Source organism: Sorex araneus, chromosome 2 (assembly GCF_027595985.1).
Source record: "Sorex araneus isolate mSorAra2 chromosome 2, mSorAra2.pri, whole genome shotgun sequence".
In the NCBI taxonomy this organism is placed as follows: Eukaryota; Metazoa; Chordata; class Mammalia; order Eulipotyphla; family Soricidae; genus Sorex; species Sorex araneus.
Genome location: NC_073303.1, coordinates 202,446,988 through 202,472,575, shown reverse-complemented (window position 1 = coordinate 202,472,575; position 25,588 = coordinate 202,446,988). Strand labels below are relative to the sequence as shown.

The window sequence follows — 25,588 nt, the reverse complement described above, 5'->3', positions numbered from 1 at the left end:
CTGGGGTCCGCTCTCTCGCCCAGAGATAGTGGTCTCTTGATAGTGACCCTGACCTTCAAGTGCAGGCAGTTTATATAGGGTTGGATTACATAAGCAGTGCATGCCTCATTGTTTCAGGAAAAAATCAACTTAGTTACCAAACAAAGGTGTCTTGGCAAGTGTCTCGAGTAACAGTGGTCAGGCAGTAGTCAAACAATCATTGCCAATAACAGTTCATGGTTCCCAAGCTTCCTTGGGGTTAGCAAAAGATCATTTGGGGGCATTGTAAGTGTGGCACAGTGAGTGAGTGAGCATTATTGGGCCCAGGATCTTCCCAGGGGGGCTCATGTTGGCTGTTACGCCTCGTTTCACTGCTGGGAAACTGAATCCGTTTCCGGTACAGAAACTGAACCCGCGGCCTACCTGACGTTTCTCACTTCTGCAGCCTGTCATGGCGTCCGTTTCGCCCTTCCTCCCTGGAGACTGTCCACAAGCTGAGGGGGCACAAACCTGTTTCCTCTGGCCTCTGCTTGATCTCCTCAGGGAGCGGAACAAGTATGCCCCTGCACAAGAAAGCAGATTTTTATTATGGATTTTTTTTTTTAAAATATCCCTGATGCTGGTTGCAGGCAGGAGTTAAATAAGATGGGTTTTTGTTTTTGTTGTTGTTGTTTTTGGCTTTTGGGTCACACCCGGCAATGCACAGGGGTTACTCCTGGCTCTGCACTCAGGAATTACTCTTGGCGGTGCTCAAGGGACCCTATGGGATGCTGAGAATTGAACCCGGGTAGGCCGCGTGCAAGGCAAACTCCCTTTCGTGCGAGGCTGTGCCCCGGAGGCCCCTGAGGGAGCCCGGACCCTCTCTCTGCTCCCCAGAGCACTGTCCACCTGCAGCTCGCCCTATTGTGGTTCTGGGGCCGGGAAAGAGCCCCCAGGCCCCACCGTGATGTCTCCAGGCCACCCTGCCCCAAGGCTGCGGTTCGGGATTGCTGGGCTGTGAGTCCGGTCACGGGTCCTGCCGAACAGCCCCTGGACCCAGTTTTGTCCCCTGGAGAAACACCGTATGGAGGCGAATTGCCCCACGGCCCCTCCCTGTAGACTCCAAGCCCAGTGTCCTTCTCTCACCCGAGTCCTACAGGCAGGTGGGTGCCTTCCCCCTGGGGAGGCCGGGAAAGCCCCCTGCACACCCACACCCACCTCCTCCTCACCGGGGCCAGGCCACACTCAGGGGGTCCCACCCCCCACGCCCTCTCACCCGCACGAGGGAGGGGCGTGGCGCCTCCACACTTACACCCCGGCCGGACGCTCTTCGTCTTCCTCACTTCTCTCTCCCCGAGCTTTACTCTAAGCTGGCGGGAGCACCTGAGCCGTTTGCCTCCACCGTTCCCCCACAACTGTCCTCAGCAAAACGCACAGCGCTGTTGCCGTCACCGTCCACAACACTCCACACGTGGACCCGGTTTGGCCAGATTTCTTGCCCTGTTTCACGGGAATAGACCTTCCAGCACTGCCACACATATTCCCCATTTCCACGTCTATTCTGTTACATCACCCCTATTTCTAGCTGATGCCATTTCCCTTCCGCTGGAGAAGGCGTTCGTGTTTAACATTTCTTGCTGGAGCGATAGCACAGTGGTTGGGCTTTCGCCTTTCACGCGGCCGACCCGAGTTCGATTCCTCCGTCCCTCTCGGAGAGCCCGGCAAGCTACCGAGAGTATGGAGCCCCACGGCAGAGCCTGGCAAGCTCCCCGTGCGTATTGGATATGCCAACAACAGTAACAGTAAGTCTCAATGAGAGACGTTACTGGTGCCTGCTCGAACAAATCGATGAGCAACGGGATGACAGACAGATTAAGGTAACGTTGGTTTAGATGAATGGGTATGTCTGGGGATACAGTTTGACACCTTCTCCCAAAAGGGAGTTATTCACCACGAAGACTGAGTTACCACCCCCAACATCCTCTTCCACTGCTGTCGAAGCCCCTGCCTCCATCCCCCCCTCCCGCTCTCCCTCTCATCCCCGAAGCTCTGTTTGCCCTGAGTCCAAGGCTGTTTGCCCACGCTGTCTCCTCACTCCTTTCCTTCTTTCCCACATGAGTGAGATTAGCCAGTGTTTGCCTTTCACCTGACGACTTACTTCCCTCAGCATGAGCCTCTCCGGTTCCATCACGCTGGAGCAAAGTGCGGAGTTTACTCTTAAAAAAAAAATTAAATATTTTAAATGTCTAGCAGTACTCAGGGATGAGACCCGCGTTGGTGCTTGGGGCTCGCTCCTGGCAATGCAAAGGGGTCAGCCCTGGCCGCCTGCACCTTGTATTGCCATTGTACTTTTGTGTTTTAATTATTATAATTTGGTAGTATTCTTCTTTCAGAATGTCATTTCCCTTTCATTCATGCATCTGCAGGCACTTGCTTCCAGATTTAATTGTGGTTCCGTGCATGATTAATTCCTTCAGTTTGTTTTGTGTTTGAAAAACTATTTCTCTTTCATCTTGAAATATATTTGTGAGGTTTGCAATTCTAGTAGTAGTAATCTTCTTTCAGTTCTTTCACAGCGCCTCACTAGACCAGAGTCTAAAAAATTAAATATTTTATTTTTAATTAAACATTTTAAAATTATTTAATTAAATAAATAAAATAAATAAAATTAATATAAAATATGTTTATTTTAAAATATATTTATTTTAAAATAAAAATAAAACTAATATTTAATTAAATATTAGTCTAAAAAATGCATGCATTGCAGGTGATGGACCCAGGTCGGGCCCCGGTCCACCAGAAGTGACCCCTTATTGCAGAGCCAGGAAAAAACCCTGAGCACCATGGGGTATAGCCCCACCCCCCCATATAAATAAATGAATAATTAAAATGTCCTCCTTTGTCTCCACACTTGGGGTCTTAGCTCAGGCTTCGACAGCCCATCCCTTAGGTGGCTTAGTCTCCCAGAGTCCTAGAGGCTGGAAGCTTGGGGTCTGCTGCCACAGTGGTGGCTTGAGGTGGAAGTCATCTTCCAGGAACAAGGGCCCTCACGCCGACCCTGTGACCTGGCCACCTCCCCAACACCCGCCTCTTACATTTCCCGGGGCCTGGGGTGGAGCATAGGGGGTGAGGGTGGGGGGACGTTGTCTCGCAGGCTCTGTGGGCCTCCTTGTCTGTCCTTCCTTATCTAGCAGGAGTGCCCTGGCTGCTGTGGAGGTGGTCACTGGGTGACTTTGAACAGTATGAGTGTGTATCCGGGTGTCTTTCTCCCTGTGTGCTTGGACTTCAAAGAGGCTTAAGTTTATGGGTCTATGGCTGTATGGTTCTCATCAGACTGGAGCAATAGCACAGCGGGTAGGGCATTTGCCTTGCATGTGGCCGACCTGGGTTCGATTCCTCCGCCCATCTCAGAGAGTCCGGCAAGCTACCGAGAGTATCCCGCCCGCACGGCAGAGCCTGGCAAGCTACCCGTGGTGCATTCGATATGCCAAAAACAGTAACAACAAGTCTCACGATGGAGACGTTAGTGGTGCCCACTCGAGCATATCGATGAGCAATGGGAAAACAGTGCTACAGTGCTACAATGCATGGTTCTCATCAAACCTATAAATTTCAGCCCCTATTTCTTCATTTTCCCATTCTCCTCTGCCTCCTCCTCTTTCTCTTCCTCCTCTTCTTTCTCTCTCTCCCTTTCTCTCTCTCTTCTTCTCCCTCTCTCCCTCTCTCTCCCTCTCCTCTCTCTCTCTCTCCCCCTCCTCTCTCTCTCTCCCCCTCCCTCTCTCTCTCCCCCTCTCCCTCTTTCCCCCCCCCTCTCTCCCTCTCCCCCTCTCTCTCCTCAAGTTCACTGACCATTTCCTCTGCATGTCTGACATGCTATTTACCTGGCACGGTGTCTTGTCCCCTCACACTTATGGCTTCGTTTCCAGTCTGGTTGGGTCTTGTCGCCGCCTCCAGGTGTCGGCTTGGATGCTTTAATCTCTGCATTTACGATCAATCCTAATGTGGTCTCGATAGCTGTGTCTGCTAAATCTGATATCTGTCTGTAATGGGTCCATTTGTCTTGCCTAAATCAGATTTTCTTTATGATTCTCATGTTTCAACTTCTCTGCATTTCTGGACTTTTTTTTATGACAGTCAGTTTTTAGAAACAATCTACAAACCATACAGTTCGTGTTTCTGACACGTACTATTAAGTGCTTAGTATTACTAAGATTTTTAGTGAATTGCTACATTTAGATGCAGCCTCCAATTTCAGAAGAGTTTGCTGTCCGCAAAGCAACTCCCTACCTAACAAAAGTGCTTCCTAACCCCCCTCCCCGACCCCCAGAAATTACCATTCTACTTTCTGGCCATAGGAAGTTGCCTGTTCTGGAAATTTGATACTAATGGAACAAAAAATATCTGGACTTCTGTGATGAGCTTCTTCCTCTTAATATGTTTTCAAACCCGACCCAATGAAGTGCATTCGAGCAATGTATTTCTCCTTCTGCTGGTGTGTTGTAGATATTCGGTGTGTCTCCCTTATTCACTCACCACTTGGTGGAAATTTGGGTTGTTCAGATCTATAAAACGTCCTTGGCCAGAGGGATTCTTGCAAGCCAGACTCGGGGGTGCTGGGGGTCTTCCCAGCGATCCTCGGCCAGGCGGGCCAGAGGAATTCTCGAGCTCAAGGATGCAGTACCAGGGACCACCTGGCCCACCCTAAGCAGTGCCCAAGGGTCTCCAAGCCACACCCAGTAGTGATCAGGGTGCTGTGTGGTGCCGGGGGTCTAGCCTGGCTCAGCCACGGGCAAGGCCAGCTCCTGAACCTCAGTGCTAGCTCCCGCCCCGGTGTAAGTCCGGAAGTTCCTGCCGGATGGTGGGTATTTGCCTTCCTCTCAAGTATCCAGGTTGTCACCTGTTCCAGGATGCGGTCACAGCCCAACAGTCTGATCTTTGTGAATCTTGCCTTTCAGCATGCTAAGCAGAGCGTGCTCTCGGGCTGATTATTCCCAATCCTCAGTAAAACGATTCTTCTCTGTGTCTGTGGCCCTTGAGGGTCCTCAGGGGGCTGGTACCAGTGGCTCTGAGCCTTTCAGGAGCCCTTCCCTGGCCTCACACCGTCTCCTCGCTGCCTGCTCTGGCCTCCACTCCCAGGTTCTCTGCCTCGTGCTCACCTTCCACGACTGTACTGCCTCTCCCTCCTGGGACCACGTTCTGGGCTTTTCTCCCTGGACCATGGCCTGGACACTCAGAAACATACAGGCCCTGCACTCGTGGGTCAGGACTCCCTGGCCCCGCTGCCCAGCTCCTCCTTTCTGAGCCAGCTGGCAGTGTGGCAGAATGGCAGTGTGGTAGTGTGGCAGCTGACAGTGTGGCAGCGTGGCAGTGTGGTAGTGTGGCAGCTGACAGTGTGGCAGCGTGGCAGTGTGGCAGCGTGGCAGCGTGGCAGCGTGGCAGTGTGGCAGCGTGGTAGTGTGGCAGCTGACAGTGTGGCAGTGTGGTAGTGTGGCAGCTGACAGTGAGGCAGTGTGGTAGTGTGGCAGCTGACAGTGTGGCAGCGTGGTAGTGTGGCACCTGACAGTGTGGCAGCGTGGTAGTGTGGCAGCTGACAGTGTGGCAGTGTGGTAGTGTGGTAGTGTGTCAGCATAGTAATGTGGCAGTGTGGCAGCATGGCAGCATGGCATCATGTCAACATGGCAGCATGGCAGTGTGGCAGCATGGCAGTGTGGCAGCATGGGAGTGTGGCAGGGTGGCATAATGGCAGCGTGGCAGTGTGGCAGCTGACAGTGGCAGCATGGCACATGATAGTGTGGCAACATGGTAGTGAGGCAGCATGGCAGTGTGGCATCATGGAGGCATGGCAGCATAGTAGTATGGTAGTGTGGCAGCGTGGCAGCGTGGCAGCATGGTAGTGTGGAAGGCTGGCATAATTGTAGTGTGGCGATGTGGCAGTATGGCAGCATGACAGTGTGACAGTTGACAGTGTGGCAGTGTGATAGCATGGCAGCATGGTAGTGTGGTAGTATGGCAGTGTGGCAATTTGGCAGCATGGTAGTGTGGTAGTGTGGCAGTGTGGTAGTGTGGCAGCATGGCAGTATGGCAGCGTGGTAGTGTGGTAGTGTGGCAGTGTGGCAGCATGGCAGTGTGGCAATGTGGCAGCATGGTAGTGTGGTAGTGTGGCAGTGTGGTAGTGTGGCAGCATGGCAGTATGGCAGCATGGTAGTGTGGTAGTGTGGCAGTGTGGCAGCATGGCAGTGTGGCAGCATGGTAGTGTGGTAGTGTGGCAACGTGGCAGCGTGGCAGTGTGGCAGTGTCTTTGAGCCAGCCTATTGCTGCCTTGTGCCGGTTCCTGGTGCTTGGAGGCGGGCGGTTAGTCTGGCTGGCCTGCAGAGGCGCCCGGTGCGGACAGCCCCGTTTCTCTGGAGAGGAGGCCCGTGGCAAGGGAGACCTGAGGAGAGAGGGGCTTCAGCTCTGCATCAGGGGTCCCTGACAGCTGCAGTGGAGCAACCTCCCCTCCCCTGGGGCGACACGAGGCCTGGGCCTGACCCTGGGCGCGTTTGTGTCTCCCTCACAGGTGATCAGCGAGTTTGAAGCCTCCCCCGACTCATTCTCCTACAGAATCCCCAACCTGAGCCGCAACCGGCAGTACAGCGTCTGGGTGGTGGCCGTCACCTCGGCCGGGAGGGGCAACAGCAGCGAGATCATCACCGTGGAGCCCCTGGCCAAAGGTGGGGCCCCCTCGCTCGGGCCCGCAGCTCTGCCCGCCGGAGCTGGACCCCGGCGGCGGCACCACGCCCGCCGGGGGAGGGTTGGAACGCGTGGTCGACCAGTAGTGCCTCCGTCTTCCCGCCCACAGTGCTCGCAACAACGAAGCTCAGAGGAGGCCTTGGTGCCCTCCGGCTGCTCCAAGGCCAGGGCAGGCCCTACGGCGCTGGCTCTGGGCTCCCTTCCACGGCTTTCCCATCCCCCCACCCGCCCCCAGGGTGGCGGCCTCTCCCCCTCCCCATGGACCCAGACTCCAACTGCAGTGCCCCCGACCTGCACCCCCATGGCCAAGTGTCCGTGCTGACCTCCAGCCAGGCAGTGTCCTGGGCCAGCCCCTGGCTGTGGCGTGTTCACTGGCCTGGCTGCCCCCCAGGTGCTGGCGTGTCACTCCGTCCCTGCTCGGGAGGCCCTGCCCACTCGGGCCTCGGGTGCTGCTCCCTCCCGAGAGGCCCTGCCAGGGCAAGGGGTCCTCCAGAGAGGCTCCTGGCAGCCCCTCCGCTGCCCGCCCAGTGGCTCTTGTTTTGCCAGGGCAGGCGCCCGCTCCCGCCCATCCTGGCGGCTCTTGCGCAGGCCATGAGCCTATGCAGGGGCTCCCTCCCCTCCTCCTCCCTTCGGGCCTTTCTGTTTCGCATCTGGCTCCCGCGGGGAAAGGCGCCTCTAACATGCCGAGACAAATGGCTTAATAAAGTGCTCTGGAGAATGACGGGGCTCGGGGAAGCGCGGCTCTGCTAGGAGCTTAGGAGACCCCAGATATTTCATCGAGGCGCCTCCGGTTTAGTCTGGGGGTTAGGGGAAACGGGGCTGAGGGGTGGGGGCCTTGGCGGTCGGTACAATCTCACTGCTCATGGCGTGAGGTCGGCGCACAGGGGGTGGGCACGGGGTCTGCGGGCCATGCAGGAGGAGGCGCGTGGCCTGACCGGGCTCTGTCTCTGCCCAGCCCCGGCGCGAATCCTCACCTTCAGTGGCACGGTGACCACCCCCTGGATGAAAGACATCGCGCTGCCCTGCAAGGCGGTGGGGGACCCCTCCCCGGCGGTGAAGTGGATGAAGGACAGGTAACCAGTTACCCAGTGCAGATGCCCGCAGGGCGGCATGGGAGGGGCCAGGACACACGCGCGCTTCCTGGAGTTTCCTCGGAGGCAGAGAGAAGGTCGGGGGAGCAGAGGGAATCTTAGCTTTCCCACCCCAGGGATCTGATCTCTTGCCCTTCCCGCTCAGGCAAGGCGACGGCGTCCGTCCGCTGGCCGGAGATGCTCTGGGTTCCCCCGAGGCCCTGAGCCAGGGCCCCGAGTCGGGAGAGGCTGAGTTCGCCTCTGCTCCAGCTCTCCCAGCCCCCTGCCCTGAGAAAGCAGGTGAAGACACAGACCGTGGCCGTGTGGGGGAATCGGCCGCCTGTGCCCGGGGGCTACGGCTGGAGGCAGCAGCGAAGCCGAGAGGGAGGAAGTGGGTGGGCAGCTTCCTGGCCTTGGAGCCCTCCCAAGCGCTTTCTCTCTTCAGAGGAAGAGCTGGGCTCCAAGACCAGGGCCGAGGACCCGCAGAGGAGCAGAGACGAGATCTGCATTGTCGGCCCAAGTTTCGCATCCCCCGTCTCGGGGAGACAAGTCCAGACATGAGAATGCAAAAGCAAAGGAACTTTATTACTAGCCCGAGCCAGCGCTAGCTCGAGCTAGGGTCCGAGTCTCGTCCAAGGCAGTGGAGCCTTGACAAGGACCCCGACTCCAAATCACAGCGGCTTCTATAGGGTTCAGCGTTAAGAGGCAATTTACACACTGGTCTGTTTTTAGCATCGGCCCTGTTACAACAGGGGTCGGCCGTTAGACAATGGTTAGTGACAGTTTCTGAGGAGGGTGCAGTGACCCCTCATGACCGGCCAGGCCCAACTGCCCAGTTCCTTATCTCAGCACATTCCTCAGCGGGGAGCCTACCGGAAACTGCAAGGCCTGCTTCAGGGAGCCAGACACTGAGGCCTCGCCGAGACTTAATGTTACTGCAGCTTGGCGTGGCAGGGTTCCGCCCTCATGACACGGATTCCTGAGAGTCGCTGCTGGCCAGTAGAAGGCAGAAACACTTGGAACTCGGGTCCTGAGCTGTGTATGGACTCGGCATCTCATTTCTGTGTCACTTAGCCTCAGAGCACCATCCACAGACCCAAGGTCAAGCCTCTGGGTGTGGGCTGACCCCAGGAGGCAGGGGGGCACGCCCCCACTCTCACTGTGCCGGTGAGGTGGGTTCAGAGCTCTGTTACCCCCACCCCCACCTCGGAGATACCGCCTTCCTTCAGTGAGGGGCGGGCACCCTTGCCCCCTCTCACTCCCACACAGAGAAACAGAACAAACAGGTTCTGTCCTTTTTGGGATTTTGTCACAAAGAGCAATGTTCAGTCTTGGATGGGTTTTGACCCCATTAGCACAGCGGGTAAAGCGTTTGCTTTGCACACGGCTGACCCGGGTTCGATTCCTCTGCCCCTCTCAGAGAACCCAGCAAACTATCGAGGGTATCCTGCCCACACGGCAGAGCCTGGCAAGCTCCCCGTGGCACGTTTGATATGCCAAAGACAGTAACAACAAGTCTCACCATGGAGACGGGACTGGTGCCCACTCGAGCAAATCAATGAGCACCTGGATGGCAGTGATGAGAGAGATGAACCATCACTTAGTTCTCCTATGCCTAACGTGCGGTTGTCGAGTCTCGATGGTTTCCGCCACGCTCAGCTAATGGGGGTTGTAATCTCTTTAATCTGTGCCCTTTTCTTCCTGTGAGGCAGTAACGGGACCCCCAGCCTGGTGATGATTGACGGGAGACGGAGCATCTTCAGCAACGGGAGCTTCGTCATCCGGACCGTGAAGGCCGAGGACTCGGGCTACTACAGCTGCATCGCCAACAACAACTGGGGCTCCGACGAGATCATCCTGAACTTACAAGTGCAAGGTACGGAACCCGGAACCCAGGCCCCAGCACCGTGGGCCCAGAACCGACCAAGCTCTGTATGTGTGGCCAAGGGCCAAGAGTAAACCATGTAAAAATGCATCTTTACAAAGAGCTGTTTTTATTTTTAAAAGAATATATGTCTGTTTGGAAAAAAATAGGGCTACACGTAATACAAAGCTTCTTTAATCCCAAAGAGAACGCAGAATGTTTGGGTGTGTACACAGAATCCCTTCCCCGGATGTGTGCATCTCTGGAAACATTATTCTCAATGGCTTTCACCAGTGACACAATTTACAAGATGTGTGTAGGAGGCATCAAACACCAAGACGAAAGCTAAATCCCATGATCGAATGCACCAAATAGGAAAGGGCCACTTGCAGGAACAAGGAGCAGAGGGCTGTGATCCTTGGACATGTATGTTCCCAGTATTGCACATCATGAAGCCAGGATGTCCATATTAGTGGCCACTCACGGGGGTCCAGTGTGGATCCAGTGCTCAATTATTACCGTGAGAACAGAATGCACGATCCTCTGCCCAGCAGTGCTACTGTGCTGAGAAGCAGCAGCAAGAAAAACTAAACTCAGGATTGTGCTCAGGGAGGATAATATTCTCTCTTTTTAAAGTAATCATAAAACGGATCTGGAATTTCAAGTAAAGGGCTGGAGTGAGAATGAATGACCGGGCCTTCCCGAGCAGGCTGCTCTATGTCTGGCCCGTCTTCCTGGCCTCTGGGTTCCTCTCTCAGGAACAGAGAACAGCGTCTTCAGGGCTGCTTTCTCCCCCGCGTGGACGCTGATTCTGAGTTGCCTCGGTGTGTCTGTTCGTCCTCAGAGCTGATAATACCGAGGCCCGTTGGTGAGAAGTGTGCGTTCTGAGGCCTGGTGTTCCAAGTATGTCGGCTGCTTGAGGCCCACCTTGAAATTCAGGAGCAGCGGAGCAGCGTGTGTGTGTGTGTGTGTGTGTGTGTGCGCGTGCGCGCGCGCGCGTGCATGCGCTCACATGTTGCATCTTGAGAGAGGAGCTCAAAAAACAGGAACGTTGCAGCTCATTTTCCCTCTAGCCCCCCCCTCTTCCTCTGACACGTTCACACCCTGGGAGCAGAGAGCCAAGGATTGCCATTTGTCTTTCTCCCCTAAATCACAGCTAAATTGCAGCATAAAATAACGCACATATCCTTAGCACGTTTAAAGACGATTCCGGTGAGTGATGAACCACTCATAAATCTAAGGGATTTGTGAGGAAATGAGTTAGCAAGAAATCCAAGTAGGAATGGAGTTGAATTGTCTTTAAATAATAGATTCACTCCCTTCTATCTCTTTAGCCCAGGATATCAACTCAATAGACATTTTGACAGAAGTGAATTGCATATTTTGGCAACCTAAAACACTTCTTTAATAAATGGCTGTTAGAAATGATTTGGTAAATGACTGTTAGAGGAGACTAGAGATGAGAAAAACTGATTCTTGTTTTCTAAAAACTGTTTCCTATTCAGTCCCACCGGATCAACCCCGGCTCACCGTGTCCAAAACCACTTCCTCCTCCATCACTCTCTCCTGGCTCCCCGGGGACAACGGCGGCAGCTCCATCCGAGGTAAGGGGGGCTGGGGCCCCCACGGCGGCTGACTGCCACTCTCCACAGGCTGCTGAGCACCACACCTCCACCCAATCACGTGCACTCCCGTCGGCCTCCGAAAGCACGGCCTACAATTATTCCATTTCCACAACAATGAACCACACGTCTATTTGTATTGCCTTGAAGCCCAACTCATCCACCCGAGGAATCCATTCACAAAATTCCTGTCCAACCCATCTGAGTGACATACATGTTGGCCAAGGCCAAGAAGGAAGCGTATGCCTCTCTCTGTCCCCAGCGTCGCACACTGCTTCTTCCCTGTGTTGGCCCCGCCGTGTGCATCACTGATTCCCAGGAGAGGCACTAACTAGTTGCTCACTGAAGCAGCCAACGGGACCTTTGGGCCTACAGAGGACCACCATGTGGGGAACCTGAGGCCCGGCTGGGAAGCCAGCCGTGTATATGGAGCTCTGGTGAAAGGAGTTCAGGAAGCTGCTACTGAGTGAGGAGGGGAGATCGTCCTAGCTCTGTGGGGTGGGGAGAGCGAGAGCGTTGCCTGAGCACAGAGTAACTAGGAAATGGAGGAAGCTCGAGGAAGGACTTGAGGAACGTGCGCATGAGGCTGAGAGAGCAAAGGCCTCCTCAGGGGAGCCCTGAATGGTCGACTCTGACTCCCAGGCCCCAGGACAGACTCCTGGGGGTGTGGGGGAGGAGATGGCACTGGAAATCCCTGGATGTTTTAAGGGGGGGTTAGTGGTATACTGGCTCCCCCCGGCCTTCCAGCTCATGGGAGCACCTGATTACGTTTCTCCATAGCCCGATGCTCGGGACCACCAGCTGGGAATATTTACACACCACAAAACCGTACTGGCTCCCCCTCCAAGTGCTCTCTTCCCCCCCACAAGAGCCGGTTGTTAAATATTTATTAGCACTCCACTGGGTGAGGGGAAGATCTTCCCTTTTCTCGGGGAAAGGAGAAGGTGAGATTATTTTTTAAAAATAGTTTGCTGATTAGGGGTGAGGATGCACTGTGGGCTTGAGCAGCGTGGGAAAGCTTCGTAACGGCTGCCTTGTGACAGGCACAGGGAGTCATTAATAGATGAGCAGAGTCGTTGCCAAGTGGGAGCGAGGACCCAGCTGCAGACAAATTGCACAAATTGTCATGGTCACAAGAATCACCGCAGGATGACTTTCTCGAGTCATCTCGGACAGCTGGGCAGAGCCGTGGACGGCAGGGGCTGGGTTGGAGGCCAGAAGGGGAAGGAGATGACCAGCCTCCTCTGGCCACAAGCGGCTGAAGGCCCTCGGATGCCTAGAGAAACTTTGAGGGCAGAAACGGGACATGAGGAGAAAGGCCCAAGGGGACTTAGACTTTTAGAACAATAAGCCTTTTGGTCCCCTGAGGATGAAACCATCAGAGCAGATGGCCTGAGAGATGACGCTCACTCAGTGATGGAGTTCAAGTTTCCAAGTTAAAGGGGACCCCGAAACGCAGCGGTGGCCAAACCATGAGCGTGGGTGTGCCCGTTTTCCAGATTAGAAACGCTTGCTGGAGCGGCCTTAGACGGCGACAGATGGCAGACGTGTCGCTGCCCGGAACATCCTCGCCCTGGGCAGAACCGAGTGAAGCCAGAATGTGAGCATGGAGGCTGGGCGTGCAGGTCCCCCCAGCCCACCGGCAGCTTTGAGGGAGGGGGGTGGGGGTACGACCCAGGAGAACAGAAGCGGAGGCCCGACTCGGGAAGAAGGAGGGGGCCCAAGGCTACAGAGAGCCGGAGGAGAGGGCGGGAAGGCGGGGCCCCTCCCAACCCCGGGCGGAGGACCCAGCTGAGGAGACAGCCAGGCGAGAGGCTGGGGTCACTCAGTGGAGCCAGTTTGGGGTGAGGAGCGTTGGCTCGGGACGGGGATGTTTTCAACTGCGATCCCCATGGAAGGCGACTCTGGGAGCTGTGCAGGAGGCTGCGTGGCGGAGATGCCGATTGGGCTGAGCTGATGCAGGCGTGTGCTCTGGGAAGGGGGCCGGGAGAGGCGGGGGGCAGCACGGTTGCTCGGAGGCAGGCCCACAGCCCGGGAAGGGAGGACACGGGATCCAGGCTGGAACCCTGTTTGTGGGGCCTTGGGGTGCTCAGCTAACTGCCCGCAAGCCAGCGCCTCGTCCACACGCGGAGACGGTCACTGTGGGTGGGGTTTGCTGAGGGCCTGGGAGAAAGGCCAGGACAGTGCTGGGCCCAGGGAGTGTCCAAGAAGCAGCTAGTGGGAGAGGCAGGACAGAGGCAAGAGGGGACGGAAGCAAGAGTGGCCTCGGAGCCGTGGTCACTCCCTGGGACCCATTCCAGGACCAGGGTCCGTCCTTGAGTGTACGGGCACCAGGGCTGGGGACCTCGGCCTTGCTGATGGCTTCGCCCTTTTCCAGGGCTTTGGTTCCCGTACACACCTCTCAGCTGTGAGGGCTGGAGAGCTCAGCCCTGGCTAAGGTGCTTGGCCCCTTGGGGGTCCCTGGGGCACCGCCAGGAGGCACTAGGATTGGTCCCTGAGCATCTCCGGGTGTGGCCAACCCCCAGGGGAAAAAAATAAGGTGTCAATTAAAACACACACACACACACACACACACACACACACACACACACACACACACATAACTCCGCTTGAGACCACACCTGCTTTTAAGGATTGGGACGAGTGGCTCCCAGGGGCAGATTTGCTGGTCCTTCTCTGTGAGTTTTGGGAAGGGGGGGTAGGAGGTGGTTTTATTCTGGCCTCATGAAGCCACCCTGGCACCAGGATAATATCGCCTGTGGTTTGTCTTCCTCACGGTCCGCCATCATCATTTCATACCAGTGCTCGAGGCTTCATCCAGCCAGGGAGGATTTTCTGGAATCCAAGCGAGTACAAATGTCCTGGGGAAGATGAGTCCCTTCTTTTTCTTTTTTTTTTTCACAATTTTTAAAATTTTAATGAATCACTGTGAGATACAGTTACAGATTTTCGTGATTACGTTTCAATCAAACAATGTTCGAGTGCCCATCCCTCCACCAGCACCCTTTCTCCACCACCGATGTTCCCAGTGTCCCTCCCGCCACCCCCACCCCTTCCCTCCCCCTGCCTCCATGGCAGACACATTCCCTCTTATTCTCTCTCTCCTTTTGGGTGTCATGGCTTGCAGTATAGCCACTAAGCGGCCATCATCGTCCATAGTCTACTCTCAGCATGCATCTCCCATCCCGAGTGAGCCCTCCAACCTCATTGACTTAGTGGTCTCTCTCCATCCCAGCCGCCTTTTCCCCCGGCACATGAGATTGGCTTCCAAGCCATGGGGCCATCTGCCTGGCCCTTCCTTATCTCTACTGCCCGTAGGTGTCAGTCTCCTATTATGTTCCTTTATATTCCACAAATGGGTGCAGTCCTTCTGTGTCTGTCCCTCTCTTTCTGACTCATTTCACTGAGCATGATACTCTCCACGTTGGTCCACTTATGTGCGAAGTTCATGGTTTCATCTTTCCTAACAGCTGCATAGTACTCCACTGCGTAGACGTACCAGAGTTTCTTTAACCAGTCATCTGTTCTCGGGCAGCCCCTTCCTAGAACACTCACGCGGTACAGGACGCGAGCGGCGGCCCACTTGGGGCCGTGGGTGAATCGCATGGCCTGGACCGCCCCTTGCTCCCCGCAGGCTACATCCTGCAGTACTCGGAGGACAACAGCGAGCAGTGGGGCAGCTTCCCCATCAGCCCCAGCGAACGCTCCTACCGCCTGGAGAACCTCAAGTGCGGCACCTGGTACAAGTTCACGCTGACGGCACAGAACGGGGTGGGGCCCGGGCGCATCAGCGAGATCATCGAGGCCAAGACGCTGGGGAAAGGTGAGCGGGCCCGCCCTCTCGGACGCTCTGCTTCCATCTCGAAGAGGGGAAGCGTCACCCCGAGGGACAGGCGGGCTCGGGTGTTGGCGGTTTGCCGGTGCAGCTGAACTTGGTGATTTCGGAGACAAACCCAGCGGTGACTGTGAGGGGAACCGGGCAGGTCCTGACCACCCGCTGGTTCTTTTGGTAACGGCTTCACTTTCGGTGATAAAGAAGAACTCCGTTTGCGACCAAGGGCTTTCACACCCGAGTTTCAGGCCTGAGAGCCCCGGGGCTACACGTGTGGTCAGGAGTGGGGGCATTTGTCTTCACACCTGCTAGGCCCAGTTGGGATTTGGCTCCTGCCCCTTCTCTCTCTCGAATGACCATTTGTCCTCGTTGCCCTGATGTTCACATGGAGAGTGAGATGGGTTGCTATTACTCTTTTATGGGGGTGGGATTTTTTGGTGGAAGTATAGTTCCCAAGGAAATGCCGTTCCGTGGGTGACGTTTGTAATGGGAGGCCAGAGGTGGACGTGAGCGTGGGCAGGTGATGAGATGGCCACGGGTGGGCTCCACCTCCAGCTCCTCCCTAGTGGGGCGTCCTGGATGACAGGACAGCGGGAAGTGGGAGAATGAACAAGAAGAAAGGAAAGGAAAGGAAAGGAAAGGAAAGGAAAGGAAAGGAAAGGAAAGGAAAGGAAAGGAAAGGAAAGGAAAGGAAAGGAAAGGAAAGGAAAGGAAAGGAAAGGAAAGGAAAGAAGGGTCAGAGCGATAGCACAGCGGGGAGGGCATTTACCTTGCACACAGCAGACCCAGGTTCAATCCCCGGCATCCCATAGGGTCCCCCAAGCACCGCCAGGAGTAATTCCTGAGTGCAGAGCCAGGAGGAACCCCTGAGCATCGCTGGGTGGGACCCAAAAAGGAAAAAAGCAAAAGAAAGAAATGGGAGATTGAACTTTAGGGTTGGGTGACGCTCGGTGAGGGCTCCCAGGGGACCAGACTCATTTCTGCAGAACCTTTCTGACTCCCGTGGTAAGTGTGTGTGACTCGAGGAGTACCTGGTCCCAGGCCCGACTCCCCTGCCCCGAGAAAGGTCCTTCCAGCCATGGAAATGGGTCAGCCCTCAGCGCTGGTGGGTCTGAGCCAGGAGCGAGACCTAGAGGGGACACAGCAGGTCCTGCAGGGCCCCCACGCGGCAAGGAGAGAAACACAGCCCTCGCTCCGCCCTCGCCCCGCCCTCACCCCCTCGCCCCGCCCTCGCCCCTCGCCCCGCCCTCGCCCCCTCGCCACGCCCTCGTCACGCCCTCGCCACGCCCTCGCCACGCCCTCGCCACGCCCTCACCCCTCGCCCCGCCCTCGCCCCTCGCCTCTCCCTCGTCCCTCCCTTGCCCCTCCCTCGCCCCCCTCGCCCCGCCCTCGCCCCGCCCTCACCCCTCCCTCGTCCCTCCCTCGCCCCCCTCGCCCTTCCCTCGCCCCTCCCTTGCCCCCTCGCCCCTCCCTCGCTCCTCCGCACCAGGCGGGAGAGGAATGTCCGCTAGTCACTGAGTCCCCCGAGGGCCCCGCCCTGACCCCTGCGCCCCCCCCTCCCCGGCAGAGCCCCAGTTCTCCAAGGAGCAGGAGCTGTTCGCCAGCGTCAACACCACCCGCGTGCGGCTCAACCTCATCGGCTGGAACGACGGCGGCTGCCCCATCACCTCCTTCACGCTCGAGTACCGGCCCTTCGGCACCACGGTCTGGACCACGGCGCAGCGCACGTCCCTGTCCAAGTCCTACATCCTGTACGACCTGCAGGAGGCCACGTGGTACGAGCTGCAGATGCGCGCCTGCAACAGCGCGGGCTGCGCCGAGAAGCAGGCCAACTTCGCCACGCTCAACTACGACGGCAGTAAGCGCCCCCCGCCCCTCCTGGGGCCGCAGCCCACAGTCCCCGTGTCAGGGTGGGGTGGGGGGCGTCAGCCCCTTCCCTGCAGGGCTGTGCTCCAGCCACGAGGGGTCTTGTCAGGAAGTCCCGGTCAGAGGCTCAGGCTAGGGCCGACGGTGCCCTCGGACGCTCTGGCCTTGGTGACCGCCTGGGAGCGGACGTAGCTCTGAGCCCCCCCCCCCCACCGCCCCAAGCCCCCACCAGCCCATCCACAGCACAGATTGCTCCCTTGATACGTGTAAAAGCATTTTTCCCACAGTACCAGAGTTTGGGCCAGTCTCCGAGCAGAACCAGGAGTACTGAGAGAGGTACTGGTTCTGCTGTTGGGTATTAGTGCAGACATATGAACACACTCATGTGACAGTTATAAGACATGCATGCACACATGTACATACATGCATACCAGCTAGCACACACAGGCTTGTCTAGACTCTGACAACACCTCCCTGTATCCGTGGCATGCTTTCCACACATACGTGCACGTGCAAGCACAATGCGTGCACCCACAAGTGCCAATTTGCACGCACGTTTCCATGGTGTACACACCATCACGTGCAAACACGAGCAAAAACACCCGCAGTTTACACTCAACACACAGAGAACTTGGAGCCCAAACATAGGAAACATTTTTATTTTTAATTTGTTTGGCTTTATGGATCACACCCGGCGAAACACTCAGGAACTACTCCTGGTGGTGCTCGGGGGACCATATGGAAAGCTGGGAATCGAACTCGGGTCAGCCACATGCAAGGCAAACGCCCTCCCCACTGTGCTATCGCTCCATCCCCACACAGCAAACATCTTGAGCACACACGCGTGTATATGCCTACATCTGTTCTCGCGTGCCCGCTTTGCGTGCGTGTGGGCAAACCAAGTGAGGTGCCTCCTGGTGTCTGGCTGTCCAAGTAAGCGAGGCAGATTTCTGCCCCTCTTTCGACAGCTGGAACGCGGGGCCCTTTCTTCTCGCAGGGCACGTGCCTGGCTGGTGTGTGTTCCTCCCGCGGGCAGGGGTTGGCGGGGCCGGGGGGCAGCGTGTGGCCCAGGTCCCGGCTTCAGCGTCTGGTGCTCACAAGCCTGATGTCCATCACCTCATTCATCATGTGCCTCGGGGGTCTGCAGGCTCAGCTTCCTCCGAGGTGTTCTAGGGGTGCAGGCCGACCCCGCTAAGACAAGGGGGTGGAGGAACCCAGGGGCCCCATGCCCCTCCTGGACACGGGCCCTGAACGAGAGCCACTTCTTTCTGCCCTGAAGCCGGTGGACACCCCTCCACTCCTCCCACCCCTGAAAACTCCTTCCTGGGTTCTTTCTGCCCAGCACCCAGGGGCACCCAGCATTTCAGAGAAAGTAGCAAGGTCCTGGGGTTGGTCCCGATGCTGCTTCCACTAGCCCGAGGCTCTGCAGAGAGCAAGACCCCAGTCCAGCGCCCCTGCGGGCACTCACCACCTGTGCCAGCCCTCTCTGAAGGAAGGACCCACGCCTGGCACTGGCCTGGGGGCCGCAGGTTCCCCCGAGCCCGAGAGGGGAGGGTCAGGGCATCTGTTTCTTGCCTTGGGTTCAGGGCTCCGAGAGCCACGCCCAGGCGCCCAGCACCGATAGTTGGTAGCTTGGGGTTCCCTTTGCGCCGGCCCGTCTGCAGAGTCCAGGACGGTCTCTCTCAGTCCAGGGGGCCTTGCAGGGTTCCCACGCAGCCTGCCCACTGGGGACAGGGCTTTAGAGCCGACCCCCAAGTCCGGGGAGCTGGAGGCACTTTTCTGGAGTCGGAAGTGATGTCGCCACCCTGAGAAATGAGACTCCCAGGTTACGTTTTCCCGAGGGGGGAGAAAGAAAGATGACGGATTCTCTGGAAGCCAATTTCACGGATCTATGGCTTTAATATCTCTGTGTCACGTCTGCCTGGAGAGATTTTTATTTTTCATTGGGAGGAAAAACAAACTGTGGCAATTAGGCCCCCGCATCTCTGTCCGCGGTGCCGGCTGCCTTGGACCCTTGCTCTCACTTTCCCTCCCGCTGCCTCTGCAGACGCCCCCAGTGCACCCCGGGGAGCCTCTGAGCACTGCCAGAGCTGGGGCCCAGCCCCACACGCTGTGCTTTGCAGAGAGCAGGGCCCGAGGTGCTCCCCCTCCCCCCTGCTCTGTGCTCTCGGGCAGGAGAGCCTGGTCTTTGCTCCAGAGGAAGTTGGATTATTTGAGCGCTGAGTTCCTAACTCTACAGCTTCCGTAGAAAATCCACGGAAGAGTGTTTGTCACGTACCCCCTCCCAGGGGACCCTCAGGGTCTGCATCCCTGTGGGCTCAGCTGCACTCGGCCTCTGCAAAGATGCCAAGAGGGCAGAGTTAGGTCTCTTGGACACTGCAAAGGGCTGGACACGGACACGGCGCACAGCAGGCCCCGCCCCTCCCCCGAGCGCCAAGGTCCCCCAGCACCAGCCAGGCAGACCCCGGAGCCCCGAGACAGGAGTGAGCCCTGGTACACCAAGTGTGGCCTCAAAACCAAAATAAAATGAATTAATGAATGCTTTAAAGAGTCAAGAATCGGGTCTCCTTATCTTAAAATTCAAGATGACCCATTTTTTTTTTCTGGAATATTCACTGAACCTGATCCGGAGAAGCTGGGTCAGAAGCCTCCGTGGTTCCCCTTTGACGAGATATAGGTGCCGGGCTGCGGCCTGGATATTTTCAAGTAGATCTGCTCTTGAACCTGCGAGCGAAAGTAAATTAGCAAAAATCAATCAATCAATAAATAAAAGATAATCAATACTCCTTTAAGACTGTGCATCCTGGACAATAGCACAGTGGGGAGGGCGTTTGCCTTGCATGTGGCTGACCTGGGTTCGATTCCCAGCATCCCATAGAGTCCCCCAAGCACCGCCAGGAGTAATTCCTGAGTGCAGAGCCAGGAGTAACCCCTGAGCATCGCTGGATGTGACCCCAAAGGTAAAAAAAAAAAAGAGGTGCATCCTGGGCTGTGTCCTGTAGAAACTCTGCCGTCCAGTTGCCAGACCTGTTATTCCACCTTTGCTGTGCCCCCTCGCCAGTGCCCTCTGCCCTTGGTGCCAGGTCGTCCATACAGGTCGAAGCCCTCAGCCCTCAGCCCGGGCGTCTCCCCGCCTGCCTGCTGCGGCTGTGGTACATGGGCGGGACAGAGCCCTGTGTGAGGGGCTGAGCAGAAGTGGAGGAAGGGAAGCAAGCAGACCCAGGGGCCCGCCAGGACTGAGTTAAGTGTCCCCACCTGGATGTCCTTGGGTCCCGGGCATGGCCTCGGGAACCCTCACTACCCCCCCCCCCCTGCAGCCAGCCCTCGGCCTCGGCGTCCTCAGGGCCGCCCGTGTGACCGTGCCGTCCTGCCCGCAGGCACCATCCCTCCGCTCATCAAGTCGGTGGTGCAGAGCGAGGAAGGGCTGACGACCAACGAGGGGCTCAAGATGCTGGTGACCATCGCCTGCATCCTGGTGGGCGTCCTGCTGCTGCTGGTGCTCCTGCTGGTAGTGCGGAGGCGGCGGCGGGAGCAGCGGCTCAAGAGGCTGAGAGGTGAGTGCGTGCGTGCGCCCAGGGGTGGGGGACTCAGCCCTGGGGGCCGCCTCGTCCCCGCGCCCGCCCGCCCCTCGGCTCCCCCGTGAGAGACGTCTGTAACGAGACTGTCGGACTCGGGGAGCGACCTTGGGTGGGTGCTACAGGGATTCTGACCAGGCTGTTCCCAGGCCCTGGGCCCCCGTGACTGCAGGTGGGGACTCGTGCTGACCCCTGCTTCCGGACCCCACTCCTGGGGACGGCCCCCCGGGCCGGCGAGGCCACAGCTGGGGCTGCCTCTGAGAAGCCCGATGTGCCCTGCTCGGGAAGGGGGGGTGTCCTCTCGGGGAAGAGGCGCTGGAGGGCTGAGCCCCCCGGGAGGGTGTCGTTAGCAGAGGCCCATGATTGTCTGGAAAGTGGAGCTGGCCCGGGGCTGACCGGGATTCAAGGGGCCGAGGGCGCCCCGTGCGCTGGCCTTGTCGTTCGCGTGTCTGGCGCTGTGCTGTGGCAGCAGGCTACCTGCAGCCTGGCCACTGCCCCTGTCGTGCTCTGGTGCTCAGTGAAGGGACAGACTCCCGCCACGTGCCGCCTGCATGGGGCAGGGGTGCCTGGGCCTCCTGGCCAAGCCCTTCTGGGTGAGGCGCATGTGCCCGCTGTGCTGTGATCCTGTGAGGGTTACAGGAGCGTTGAAAGAGTCCTCAGAGCAGGGCTGGAGAGACAGTGGGACACGGGCAGGGCCTTGCCTGGCCCAGCTGCCCTGGGTTCATCATTCCTGGCATCCACAGAGTCCTCCAGTCCCCACCAGGGGTGTCCTTGAGCACTGCTGGGTGTGGCCCAAAATCTGAAAGAAAAAAACAAACGCAAGTCCCTGTTGCAGTGGGGGTAGCCTGGCGGTACTCTCCTCTGAGTACCTCAGTGGCCCCACAGAGACCTCTCTGGAGATACAGGAAGTCCTGAGTGTGTCTCTGAGTGTCTGAGTATCTGGGTGAGTATGCAGGAAAGTATGCGTGTATCTGAGTGTGTGCATTTGAGTGTGTAAGTATTTGGGTGTGTGAGTATGTGTGTATGAGTATCTGATATGTATCTGAGTGTTTGGGTGTGAGCGTGTGTGCCTGAGTGTATGTATATGACTGTACATCTGAGTGTATCTGAGTGTGAGCGTGTGCATATAAGCATGAGTGTGGGGCTGAGGGTGCATGCATGTAAGTAGAAGGTATCTGAGTGTGTGTGTGTAGGTGTGTGTGTGTGCATCCATACGTGTGTGTATGTGTGTCCATGTACCCTATAGTGGAGAGGCACCATCTCGTCCAGGGCACTGTCCCTGCACTGAGTGGACAGGATGGGGCCTGCTCCCCTCCACCTGGGCTAAACAGCTGGAAAATAAGTGGCAGGTCAGGCCCGGCTATTCTTAACTCTTGAAGACGTTTGGGGTCTTTCTTGACAGTGTATGGGGTCTTCCCCTGGAAGTTTGGTGACATTAAGGTGTCCCAAAGTCTGCATGGGAGCTGATTTCTTATTGATGCCAATGAGTTTGGTCAACTTAGTTTCAAATATGTCATTTTAATTCAAGCCTCAGTCTCGCAGGACCTACATTGTAGGTGATGCTCGCCCCAGAGAGCAGGGCCTCTCATCCCCGGAAACAGTTTGGCTTTCTTTGTGCCAGAGAAAGGTCAGAGCCAAGGGGTGAGGGTCAGCGGGAGGAAGGGACGTTCTGGAACAAAGAGGCAGCAGCCCAGGAATCCCCCGGGGAGCAGCCGGCCAAGGCCAGCGGGCCCCGCGGTGTGCGGGGAGCAGGTGCCGAAGGCAGGTTTCCAAGGCAAGACTTGTCTGGCAAGAACTGGAGCAGTGCTCGGTGCTGGACCAAGCAGTCGAATGCTCCAGCTCCGGGTCCCTGCTCCCCCCCAAACTCAAAGGACTCTGGGGTTAAGAAGCAGAGGCAGCGTTTGGGGAATATAAAATAACATAACATGAGACTGACACCCAAGGACTGTAGAGACAAGGGCCAGGAAGATTGCCCCATGGTTTGCAGCCTGCCTCATGAGCTGGGGGAGAAGGCAGCTGGGATGGAGAAGGGGTCACTGAGTCAGTGAGGGTGGGAGGGATGCTCGGGATGGGAGATGTGTGCTGAAAGTAGATAAAGGACCACACTTGACGGCCTCTCAGTATCTGTGTTGCAAACCATAATGCCCCAAAGTAGAAAGAGTATTCAGAATATTGTCTGCCATGGAGGCAGGGGGAGGGCGGGGAAGGGGGGAATACTGGGGCATTGGTGGTGGGGAATGTGCCCTGGTGGAGAAATGGGTGTTTGGTCATTGTGTGACTGAAACTCAAGCATGAAACCTTGTAGCTATATCTCATGGTGATTTAATTTTTTTTAAAAAAAAAAGCAGAGCAGGCTGGCCGTGGCTGCTGTCTGGGCTGTGGCAGGCCCTCTCCGGGACGGGACGAGGTCTCCTCTTTGACTCCTCTTTGACTCTCGGTGTTTGCCCGGCCCACGGCCGAGCCTTAGGAAGAGCTGACTAGGACCCCAGCCCCGGCTGGACAGTCCCAGTCCAGGGACACTGTGCATAACATCTGTCCTTCACTTCCCGTCATCTCACTCACATACTGAGAAGCCACCCCAGCGGCCTCTCCTTCCTGTACGGCCGTCATAGGGTCTTCACCTGCGTACACCCTCGGACCCCTGGCCTGCTCCCCTGAGACTGCTGTGTCCACAAAGGGACGTGCTCCTAATTCCACCAGCCCAGCCCCAGCCCCCGCTTTCTCCATTTTCAAGCTTTCTCTCCTGAAGTTGTAAGCTGTGCTCATGCCAACAGAGCCCCTCGTACCTCCCCAGTGGGGCCTGAGACTTGCGGGGAGGAGCTGACTCCATCCACGACATCGTGCCAGGTCGGCATGGGGCCTGAGAGAAACCCAAAGGCACTAAAATGTGGTCCCTGGGCTGCCATGCCCCGAGCAGCATCTTCAGAAGCCCGCCAGCAAAACACTGGGCGTTCCTGCTTGTTCACAAGAGTCTGGAGAGAAAGCAGGTCACTGAGACCCCGGCCCAGCCCTATGGGAACCCACACTCCAGTGGCAGAGATAATGACATATGAGGGGAACTCACATCTCTGGACCAGGGAGAACGTGCTAGGAAAGGGTTGGCTCCAGGAAGGACTGTGCTGGTTTATTGTTTTTTCTTTTCTTCTTCTTTTTTAAAATTTCTTTGAATCTCAGTAAGACATGCAGTTACAAAATTGATTATGATCGGGTTTCAGTCTTACAATGTTCAACACTCGTCCCTCCATCAGCGGACCTTTGCCATGACCAATGTCCCCGTTCTCTCTCCCTCTCCCTCCCCTCCCTCTCCCTCCCTCCCTCCCTCCCTCTCTCTCTCACTTTCTCTCTCTCTCTCTCTCTCTCTCTCTCTCTCTCTCTCTCTCTCTCTCTCTCTCTCTCTCTCTCTCTCTCTCTCTCTCTCTCTCTCTCTCTCTCTCTCTCTCTCCCCCCCTCTCCTTTTGGGCACTATGCTTTTCAATGCAGGTATCCTGTTTGTCCCTTACTTACTTTCAGCACTCAGTTCTTATCCAGAGTGATCAGTTCCAACAAGCACTGTCATAGTTGGGATTGATCTGTCCTTCTCTATCCTAACTGTCCTCTCCATCACCACTTGTGGTGGGTGTCCAACCACGGGCCGGTCCTTCTGGCGCTTCTTTCTACTGTCCTTGAATATTCGTCTCGTACTCTGTTTTTTTTTCCATATCCCACAAATGAGTGCGATCATGCTATATCTGTCCCTCTCCCTCTGACTCACCTCACTCAGCACAATACTCTCTGTGTCCCTCCACGTAGAAGCAAATCTCATGACTTCATCTTCCCCAGTGGCTGCATAGTATTCCATAGTGTAGATGTACACCAGTTCCTTTATCCAGTCATCTGTTCTCGGGGACTTGGGTTGTTTCCAGATTCTAGCTAGTGTGAGTAGTAAAGATGGCATTTCTGCTGTGTGTTTTTGCATCCCCAGGTTAAATTCCCCAAAGTGGTATTGCTGAGTCAGATGGAAGCTCAATTTCTAGCTTTTTGAGGAACGTCCATATTGTTTCCCAAAACGCTGGACCAGTCAGCATTCCCACCAACAATGCATGAGAGACATCATCTCACACCTCAGAGACTGGCACACATCAAAAAGGACAAGGAGGGGCGGGAGCGATAGCACAGTGGGGAAGGCATTTGCCTTGCACGAGGCTAACCCGGGTTCCATTCCCAGAATCCCATATGGTCCCCCGAGCACCATCAGGAGTGATTTCTGAGTGCAGAGCCAGGAGTAACCCCTGTGCATCACCGGGTGTGACCCAAAAAGAAAACAAAAGGAACAAGGCCTGTGCAGCCGTGTGCCTTGCGGGGCCCCTGGGATGTTCCAGACCCAGATGAAGCCTCTTGCTCCCACTCACTGCGGGGAGGGACGGCAAGCAGCTGAATGCAGTTCATTAGCGAATCGCCCAGTGACAGCCTGACCCACATGGACTCAGACCGACCCAAAACCTGGGTTAGAGCCGGTACAAGTGTATTTACAGATTTGATCAGTTCATGCAGTGGTTCCACCGCTGTCCCCAGAAGGGACTTCCTCATCCTACGTTAAAATTGTCTGGAAAAAAATTGCCAATCAAAATCAATGCTGCAAAAAAGAAAAATTGGGGCTGTAGGAAATGATGGTTTCTTGTATTACTTACTCAGAGGTGGGGTTGCCGGCCAATGCCGTGACGGCCACTCTGGGAGGCCGCCGGGGGGCCGGGTTTGAGTCCTGGAAACTCTTCCCTGTTTGCCAGCAGGCAACCTAGTTAGATTAGTACAATATAATGTTCTTTATGTAAAAACTTGGGGGAAAAAAAAAGAAATGGGACTCAAGTAATTTAGCCAACCTATATTCTCGCTTCCTGAGTGCTCTCCTAATTTTAGAGCACAGCGACCTCCTAAACTCTAAAGTCTAAATTGCCTGCAAGGGCAACCGTTTTAAATCTATAACCTTGGGCAGTTCAGAAGCCAAGGCTCACTTTGAGCAACTCCCTGAACCCACTGCCGAGCCCCGTGAAGGGCCAGGGACAGAGCCCACAGCTCAGCAATGCCGTCCTTACAGA

The 25,588-nt window shown here is 56.4% G+C and overlaps 1 protein-coding gene across 2 annotated transcripts in view; it reads left to right on the top strand.

Annotated features, from left to right (window-relative positions):
* The window catches only part of DSCAM (DS cell adhesion molecule), a 602,651-nt gene that overhangs the window by 545,549 nt on the left and 31,514 nt on the right, over nt 1–25,588 (top strand). The window contains exons 21-27 of one of the 2 annotated variants that reach the window (XM_055127368.1): nt 6,515–6,668; nt 7,643–7,760; nt 9,470–9,633; nt 11,127–11,225; nt 14,878–15,066; nt 16,643–16,933; nt 20,319–20,495. In XM_055127368.1, the coding sequence (XP_054983343.1) occupies nt 6,515–6,668; nt 7,643–7,760; nt 9,470–9,633; nt 11,127–11,225; nt 14,878–15,066; nt 16,643–16,933; nt 20,319–20,495 (1,192 nt within the window). Of the gene's footprint in view, nt 1–6,514; nt 6,669–7,642; nt 7,761–9,465; nt 9,634–11,126; nt 11,226–14,877; nt 15,067–16,642; nt 16,934–20,318; nt 20,496–25,588 lie in introns of those variants that run through there. The other variant, XM_055127369.1, reaches the window with a different exon arrangement.